The sequence below is a fragment of the Penaeus japonicus genome, unplaced genomic scaffold, assembly GCF_977035675.1.
Source record: "Penaeus japonicus unplaced genomic scaffold, GWHDUDI00000001_assembly GWHDUDI00000028, whole genome shotgun sequence".
Taxonomy (NCBI): domain Eukaryota; kingdom Metazoa; phylum Arthropoda; class Malacostraca; order Decapoda; family Penaeidae; genus Penaeus; species Penaeus japonicus.
The window spans coordinates 28,713,898-28,723,897 of NW_028234430.1; the positions used below are offsets into that span (position 1 = coordinate 28,713,898).

General features: G+C 40.8%; 1 protein-coding gene across 1 annotated transcript in view; it reads right to left on the reverse strand.

Moving 5' to 3' along the window:
• Positions 1-3,151: 3,151 nt before the first annotated feature.
• Positions 3,152-10,000, reverse strand: part of LOC122251869 (glutamine synthetase) — an 8,551-nt gene continuing 1,702 nt past the window's right edge. The window contains exons 2-3 of the mRNA XM_043014077.2: positions 5,593-5,761; positions 3,152-4,656 (exon numbers count right to left, since the gene is read on the reverse strand). Of these exons, the coding sequence (XP_042870011.2) occupies positions 3,728-4,656; positions 5,593-5,749 (1,086 nt within the window). The 5' untranslated portion in view covers positions 5,750-5,761 and the 3' untranslated portion in view covers positions 3,152-3,727. The remainder of the gene's footprint in view (positions 4,657-5,592; positions 5,762-10,000) is intronic.

The window sequence follows — 10,000 nt, forward strand, 5'->3', positions numbered from 1 at the left end:
CCCTTTAAGAGAGACGGCAAGGCAATCAGATTGGGATTATCAGCTCACAAGATATTGATTGCATTAATTGTCGTTTGTGATTTTGGTGGTTTGATACACACAATGCTGTCATTTTTCCCATTATAATTATTACTTCTGGAATACTTTTAAAACTTCTCAATAAAGTGGTTATGCAATTTCTTAAAACAACTAGTGATGTGGTTCTTTAACCTTTGACCTTTGATCTTTGCCCAACCCCCTCACCCCTCAACCCCCCCCCTACATATACGTCTTACTTCTTTACCGAAAGAAATTATAAGAAATTATAAGAATGCTCATGATCTTTAGAAGTATTCCTACGTTATATTTTCCGGCTCGAGCGCCCAATGGGAACTGCTCACTGTAAAAACTTCTGATTTACGTCCTTTTGTCACTGATAGAGTCATCATACCTATACTACTGTTGGAAGGTGAGAAGGATAAGGACGATGCCGTAATACTTTTAATTCTTGCACACTTGCCTTCGTCAACCATTCGTCAGCCAGACTCAGACGGAGGGCGTGGCAATCGTTTCAATGATATTACTTAAACTGCGTACAGACCAGGAGTTGGCAGCAATTAGGATGCATCGTGCAAGTGCCGTTTAGATTTTTAGTTTTCAATCCCCTCGCGTGTCAGCAATGACTTTTTGTCTGTTGCACGAATAAGTGATATTGCAAATATGCAAGCAAAATATTTTGTAATTAAGCACTACTCCTTCATGATACAAAAAAAATAATAGACCTACTTAAATATGATACTCCTTTTTTTCCTCCCCTTCCCCGTTTTCTATATATCATGATTATTCTCATTGTTATCATTATTATTATCATTATTGTTATTACCATCATCATTTTTATTAGCAATACTATTATTGTTAACATTTTCATGATCATTATCATCATCATCATCGTTATCATTATCATTGCCATCTAATATGCTCACGGCGTGCCATAGCCAACCCCCGCGTGCCAAGGTTGCCGACCTCTGGTAAAAACAAAGTCAAAATAATGCGACTCAGGATGCGCCGGCGAAGACCATGCATGATTCAACTAGCGCCTGATCGATCGTGGGTGTGGGTGTGGGTGGGTGCGGGGGGGGTGCTTGTGTGTGTGTGTGTGTGCGTGTGTTGGATGGTGGGTGGGGGGTGCTTGTTTATGCGTGCGTGTGTGTGTTTGGGTGTGTGGGTGGGGGGGGTGCTTGTGCGTGCGTGCTTGTGTGTGTGTGTGTGTGTTTTTGTGTGTGTGTGTGGGTGCTTGTGCGTACGTGTGGGTGGGTGTGTTTGTGTGTGTGTGTGTGTTTGGGTGTGTGGGTGCTTGTGTGTGTGTGGGGGGGGGTGCTTGTGTGTGTGTGTGTGTGTGTATCTGTGTGTGTGTGTATGTGGGTGCTTGTGTGTGTGTGTATGTGTGTGGGTGGGTGGGTGGGTGCTTGTGTGTGTGTGTGTGCATGTCAGTTTCTACCAAAGACTTTCGCATGTAAAAGAAAACAAGGAAAGCGTCCTAGCGTAATTATTTAGTCCCATTACATTAGATACGGGTCTCGTACTAAATGTCATCTACCAGAATGGTTCATTTCCTAATAAGGAAATATTGTCCCCATGGTAAATGCGATCAATGTACTTTTATTATGTATCAATCATCGAATTACTATCAATGTTTTTATTTTTATCCCTGTGTTTTGTAAGAGAGTAGTTACAAGGGATTTTTAAAAGCGAAAATGTTTACAGAATTGGGATACACGTAACGCGGCAAATTTACTGAATTAATTAAGTGTGTTAACAGTGGCTATGTCGCACGCAAACAGACACATACACATACTACATGATTAAAAAAGAAACAGTGATTTTATATATCCTAATACAATTCATGTGATTAGTATAGACACTAAGAGAGCTGCGTACAAAAACATCTACGCAAGTCGTTCGTCTTTTGTTACGATGAAGGTAGTAAACAAAAACCCAGAGGACGGGGGTTACTAGCTTAAATCAAGCGTGTTTTGAAGGATCTTGTTTCGTCCCTTTCTCTTTCCACCAAGGTTGAGACTAATGCAGTTCTTTCAAGGTATTTAGTGATGAGAGATAGATAGATGGAGGGAGAGTAAGAGAGAGAGAGAGAGAGAGAAAGAGAGAGAGAGAGGGGGGGGAGGGAGAGAGAGGGAGAGTAATAGAGAGAGAGAGAGAGAGAGAGAGAGAGAGTACCTATGATACAATGCATTATCTTCAATGTTTATAAATCATTCTAACATAATGAAACTAAGAGATCGATATCTGATGTTTTAAACAAAAATACGCATATATCACGTTGGGAAAAAAATCTTAAAAAATAATCCTTATAGTGAGATCACTTTTGTTCGGTGGCATTGAAATTCCCGCATTTCTGGAATGGCCCTTTTTTCACAACAGACGTGAAAATACCCTGGAAGCGTCATGGCTCTCTCTCTCTCTCTCTCTCTCTCTCTCTCTCTCTCTCTCTCTCTCTCTCTCTCTCTCTCTCTCTCTCTCTCTCTCTCTCTCTCTCTCTCTCTCTCTCTCTCTCTCTCTCTCTCTCTCTGTATGTGTGTATGTGTGTGTGTGTGTGTGTGTGTATGTGTGTATGTTATAATACGTCGTTAGAGCTGGGTTGAATTTAGAGAAAAGACAACCACGATAGGAAAGAGAAAAATAATGAAGTGAAGAAGAGAAAGATGGATGGTTGCTCTGTGTTTTCTTTGATTTTTTTTTGTCAGGCTCTCTTTCTATCTATCTATTCATCCGTCCATTTCTGTCAGTTTCTCTCTCACTCTCTTGCCTCTCTCTCTCTCTCTCTCTCTTTCTATCTCTCTCTATCTATCCGTCTATTTCTGTGTTTCTCTCTCATTCTCTCTCTTTTTCTCTCTCTATCTATCTATCTGTATATTTCTCTGTCTATCTCTCTATATATCTATTTCTCTATCTATCTATCTATCTCTCACTCTCTGTCTCTCTCTATATTTATCTATCTATCTATCTATCTATTTCTCTCTCTCCTCGTCATCAGCAATATGATTAAACCAAAGAGCTTGATTATAATGAGGCATCTCAATAAGGGGGCTGATGATCCCATCTTCAGAATTTCGTATCTTAATTGCTCGTTGGCAGTAGGTGAAAGAAAAAATAATTCAAAGTGTAAACATATTCATTTAAAGCAATTATTTACAGCATTTAATTACAGATGATATTATTCCACCTCTTCACAGGTACATTTGATATGATAATGCATTTGGTCCATGAAGTTTATGTATATATTTGCATACTCAGGAATGTAAATACATTTCTGCTGTTATAGTTTTGCAGGTAAAATGACAAAGAGAAAAAATATATATGGTGAAAGCTATTATACAAAAGCAACGTTTTGTTGCAATAAATATGTTTTGCCTTTTGTGCATAAGATAGGCTAGTGAACTGAAGATTATCACTTTAATCTCTGAACATCTCTAAATCTCTTAATCATTTAACAGGAAGGATGAACAGGTCGTATTGCAATATCATTCATGTTTAAACTTATGCACGTCTTCGATTATTAACACGTATATATGGTTTAATCCTTACCACGATGTATAGCTACAACTTGATAGTTGTAAAGCTTTTGGGCTTCAGCTAAATATACATGCGTAAACTTATTATTTTATCATTATAGTCTATATCATATAAAATCACACACACACACACAAAGAGAATGTCACTGTCCCTCGTCTTAGCACTCGTCGAGGCAGATGGTGCGGACGAGCCTCTCTGACACGACGTAGGGGTCGGCGTTGGACGAGGGGCGGCGGTCCTCCAGGTAGCCCGTCTTTTCCTCGGCCACGCCCCTGGGGATGCGGATGGAGGCGCCTCTGTTGGCCACGCCGGCGGAGAAGTCGTGGATGGACGACGTCTCGTGGAGTCCTGTGAGGCGCCGCTCGTTGTCCTTGCCTCCGTGGGGGTCGTAGGCCCTGATGTGCTCGGCGTGGACCTTCCCGAGGTTCTCGATGGCGGACTCGATGGCGGTGATGCCGTTGGGCTCTCGCATGGCCGCCGTGGAGAAGTTGGTGTGCATTCCGGCGCCGTTCCAGTCGCCGGGGATGGGCTTAGGATCGAGGGTGACTACAATACCGAAGTCCTCGGCGACTCTGTGTAGGAGGTATCTCGCCATCCAGAGGTCGTCGCCCATGTTGATGCCCTCGCAGGGACCCACCTGGAACTCCCACTGGGCGGGCATGACCTCCGCGTTGGTTCCCGAGATGTTGATGCCCGTGTAGAGGCAGGCTCTGTAGTGGGCCTCCACCACGTCGCGCCCGTAGACCTTGCTGGCTCCGACGCCGCAGTAGTAAGGTCCCTGAGGCCCCGGGTAGCCGTTCTTGGGCCATCCCAGAGGATGCTTGTCAACGTCGAGGAGCGTGTACTCCTGCTCCATGCCGAACCAGGGATGCTGGCTGGCGGCCCGCGTCATCACCTCCAAGCACCTGTAGCGGTGGTTAGTGTCAGTGGGCTTCTTGTTGTACTTGTAGGTCTCGCAGAGCACGAGCTTGTTGTTGCCCAGTCGGAAGGGGTCCCGGTAGAGCGCGACCGGGTGCAGGTACACGTCGCTGTTGCTGCCCTCTGCCTGGCCCGTGGAAGACCCGTCGAAGTTCCAGATCGGGAGCTCTGGAAGAAGACAGGAAAAGTCAAAAAAAAGGTTGAAGAGACGAAATGTCCAATCAAAGGGGTTGAATCTCCATTTCTGACTCATATTACTTGATTTAATTAAGATTCCCTTTACACTGAAATCTGAGGTAGGAAAATCATTAACAGTAACAGAGAAGGAGGAGAATGAAAAACCGATATTTCTAAAAGGGGCGAAGAAAGTAGAGAAGTAGCAGGAGTAGTGTGTGACAAGGAGGTGCCGATTAAGCTCAAAATCACGATACATTGTACAGTAATCAGACCAGTGATAGCGTAGAGCTCGGTATCGTAAGCTCTAAGAAAGAAGAAGGAAAAGAAGCTCCATCGAACAGAAAGCAAGATACTAAGGGATTTTAGGGATTTCTTTGTATTAAAAACGAGGAAGTTAGAAGTGTTGGGTGATAAAGATTGGACGAGAAGGAAGAAGTGAAGAGAGGTTGGTTGGAACCTGTTAGGGGAGGAATTCAAGAGGAAGGTAGAGGATTAGATGAAGTGATAAAGTAAAAGTAGACTTGGAGAGTAAAGAGAGAGAGAAATTCAAAGAGATAGAAATATATGTATGTATATGTGTATAATATATATATATATATATACATATAATACATATATATATTATTAAATACACACACACACATACACACACACACACATATACACATATATATATATATATATATATATATAATATATATATATATATATATATATATATATATATATATATATACAGAGAGGGACAGAGACAAAGAGAGATAAAGATAGAGAGAGAGAAAAGTAAAACTTTGAAAAAAAAAATAAACAAGAGAAAGATAAGAAGGCAACCCCAATACAACAACAACAATAAAATTCCCAGCCGCACCCAGACTAGACACTACACAACACACACACCACCCAAAGTCTCCCTTTTATAGCACTCACCCTCAGGAGCCTTAGGGATGAAGTTGAGGGTCCTGGTCTTGGAGCGGAGGTTCTCCCCGCTGCCGTCCACCCACACGTACATGGCCTGGCATTTCTGGTCGGGGATGTCAAGCCTGAGGTACCTGTCTAGTACCGTCTTATTGGTAAGCTGAGCCATCTTGGATGTAATCTGGAAAGATGGGAGATATTGCTGTTATTTATTTATTTTTTTAATAGAGTCGTGGTTGTTAATGTCTCTAAAACATGTACATATTTTATTTATTTATTTATTTATTTATTTATTATTATTATTATTTTTTTTTTGCCTGATAGCTGTTTGTATGTTATTTATTTTGTATTGTCTGTTGTTGTGTAGGGATTTTTGCGTGTCTGCATGTGGAGAAGTGCAATTTCGAAAGTGAAATAATTTCTAAAGAATATAGATTCGTCGATGTGTCCTTCCTATATTTATATCTTAAGTATTTCCATATATAAAATGCCTCAGCAACAACAATGCAGGAAAAATAGGTGTTAAATATCCGTAGAGTTTCGTCCACCGCCCTCGCTGTGTATACATATATATATAATCAAATAACTGGGTCAGAGTACAAGTTTACACAATCTCCCCAAGCATATAAAACGACAAAAAAACAAAAGCAATCACGGCATATACTCCACCTATCAATCTTTCCCCCCTTTCCACCCTTCTTCTTTCCTCTCCCTCTCCTCTCCCTCTCCTCTCTTTTCTCCCCCAGACACTCCCTCCCTCCCTCCCTCCCTCCCTCCCTCACTCGACACATACCCGACGCGCGTGTCCTGGCCAATCCCCTCGCCCTGATCACGTGAACAGCGCCCTGACAACGGGGACCTCCCACTGGCTTGCGAGGTCGTCTCCTGCTCGCGTAAACAGACCCTGTCATAGATCCTGGGAGGCGATGAAGGAGGACGGATTTGCATGGGCATGGAGGAGGAGAAGGAGGAGGGAGGGGGAGGGGGAAGGAGGAGGAGGAGGAGGAGGGGGAGGGGGAGGAGGAAGGGAGGAAGGGGAGGGGGAGGGGGAAGGAGAGGAGGAGGAGGAGGAGGAGAAGAATGCATAGCCAAGAAAGAGGAGGAGGAGGAGGAGCGGGAGGGTGAGGGAGAGGAGGAGGAGAAGAATGCATAGCCAAGAAAAAGAAGGAGGAGGAGTGGGAGGGTGAGGGAGAGGAGGATGGGAAAAATGCATAGCCAAGAAAGAAGAGGAGGAGGAGGAGTGGGAGGGTGAGGGAGAGGAGGAGGAGAAGAATGCATAGTCAAGAAAAAGAAGGAGGAGGAAGAGGAGGAGGTGAGGAATATAGAAGAGAGATTGAATGAGAGAGGACAGGGAACGGAGAGATAAAGAGAAGAAAGAGAGAAGAGAAAGAGAAAGAGAGAGAGAGAGAGAGAGAGAGAGAGAGAGAAAGAGACAGACAGAGAGAGAGAGAGAGAGAGACAGACAGACAGAGAGAGAGAGAGAGAGAGAAAGTTACCTCAGAAGCCGTCGCGAATGACGTCAAGACGCACACGCCAGACCACGTGATCACAAAACCCCGCCACCGAACCCACAAAGCAACCACAACCACAACCCAAGCCAGGATCCGAAGCCCATCCCACCCCATCAAAAGACCCTACCACCCACAACCTCCCCCTGGTCAAGAAACGGGGCCTTCGTCAGGAAAACAGGAGGTCACGAGGGTGCTTTAACGGGGCGCCGATCAGCTGCTGTAAACGTGCACCGCTTCTGGCTCGTCAAGAGGGCGTGCTTGAGGTGCTTGCTAAGATTGCTACTCGCTACTCGCTACTCGCTACTCGCGCGGCCGCCGGAAAAAGGTCATCTATCAGAGGACCTTTAGCCTATGATTTCGATGAGTATTTTTTTTTTTTTTTTTTTTGGAAGATCGGTCTGCATATCATCAGCATTTTTATTGGTATCGCTATCAGCAATTTTATCAATATCTTGACTAGTATTTTCATTAATAATTTTTATCCTTTTTTTATCCTTTTTTATATTCTCATTCTTTTTTTTACTGTATCTTTAGAATTGTCTTTGCTTATCCAGCTTTACAGAAAATCGCTTTTCATCTTATCAGTTCACGTAGCGAAGACATATCGCAAATAAGAAAAATGCAAATCTGTTTTTTCTTTTCTTTTTCGTGAGGCACAAATATACTTCATATGCATGTGATATCATGACAAAATATCTATATAAAGCATGCTCAGGTGAAAAAAAAAAAATAATGATTATAATAATTGTTATAATCATGATGATAATAATGATAATGATAATAATAAAGATGATTATAAAAGTGATAATAATAGGTATAATGATAACGATAAAAAACAATGATAATAATAACAATAATAATGACAATAATAATATTAATAACAAATAACAATAACAATGATCACAATAATAATAATAATAACTGAACACAGAGGGACGAGTATACAAGAAGGGCTTGACAACACAAATTTAACTATGACACACATACACAGTAATAAAACAGTGTGATAAGGCGTGATTAGGCGGCTGATAAAGATAAGAAGATTTTGACGCCCTTAATCTACTTCTAAATCAACTTGTTATGTGACATTCCGGTAAACACACAGTTAGTACACCTTGAAAATCCGATGGAGATAAGGACAGACTGAGATAAATTGATAGGGAGTGAGTGAGTAAGAGAGAGAGAGAGAGAGAGAGAGAGAGAGAGAGAAAGAGAGAGAGAGAGAGAGAGAGAGAGAGAGAGAGAGAGAGAGAAAGAGAGAGAGAAAGAGAAAGAGAGAGAAAGAGAAAGAGAGAGAAAGAGAGAGAGAGAGAGAGAGAGAAAGAGAGAGAGAGAGAGAGAGAGAGGGAGAGAGAAAGAGAGAGAAACAAAGACAGAAAGAGAGAGAAAATAAACATAAAAAAATGAAAAAAAGAAGTGTCAAAAAAAAAAAAAAAGCTAAATTTCCCGAGCTAGGCTGACAGAGAGACAGATAGATAGTAAAAAGAAAATATTGCGAGACAGAGAAAACAAAGAACAAATAGAAGATCATATGGAAAGACAGAGAGACAGCGCAAAAAATAGACAGAACAATAGAGTAAGAGAAAGAGTAACAAAGCAAGAGACAGAGGAACACAGGGAGAGACAGAGAGATGAGGATGAGATGAGATGATAGAAAAAGAGAAAGAGCAACAAAAAGAGTAACAGAGGAACACAATCAAAGACAGAGAGACAATGCAAGACAGATGAACGAGAGACACAAAGAAGCTAAAAACACAAGAAAAAAATAAAAAAATAAAAAAAAGACACGAAAAGACAGAAAAGACAACTCACCACCCCACCTCCAACCTACCACCCCACCCCCACCCACCACCCAACCCACCAACCCCCACCCCAATCCACCACCTCACATACACGCAAAAAAAAAAAAAAAAAATAATAAAAATAAAACACGCAGACGGTATCACTACGTTTGTCCTTCGCGTGGGAAATATCACATGTTGAGTCCAGGCCAAGGCAAGTGACATTGCAAGGATAAACTGCTACTTGAAGGAGATCGAGACGGGTTCCTCGGCAGGACGTGTGTCTAGAGGCGAGGTTAGGACTTTCAAAGAGGAAGGAAGACGAAAAAAAGAGAGGAAGAGAAAGAGGAAGAAGAAGAAGGAGAAAGAAATAAAAGGTATGGGTGTCAACTTGCGTCCTTGTGTGAAGGAATTAATGCTGTTGTTTTTTTCATTATGTTATGTCATTATTATTATCATTATCATTATTTATATCATTATTATTATTTTTATCATTATCATTATTTTCATTATTATTATTATTATTATCATTATAATTATTTTATCATTATCATTATTTTCATCATCATTATTATCATCATCTTTATTATTATCATCGTTATTATTATCATGATCATTCTTATTACTATCATTATCATTATCATTATTGTTATCATCATTATCATTATCCTTACGTCCTATCATTACTATTCTATTGCTGTTGTTCATGTTTACCTGTTTTAATATCATCTTTTACTTGTTGCTATCATGAATGACTGTTTTAAAGTTTATGGTTGCATTATTACGAAACATATCAGTCATCATGTTATTGTTATTGCTAATTTCAACAAGGACACTTCAAGGAAAGGATAAATCTAAATAATTTTCTTCACTCGATTAAACAAGTTGAGTAATTCAAGGCAAAGACGTATGGTTTTTTGTTTGTTTGTTTAGCTGTTAGATACATAATAAAAATCTAGGTTTACTTTATGATCTCACGTGTAGTTTTGTTGTTTCACTCATATATGCAATATAGTCATAAACATATACATGATCATGATGATGATAAATATACTCATAACAATAACAGCAACAACAACAACAAAAACAATGAAAATAATGATAATCATAATACTACGACTAATAATA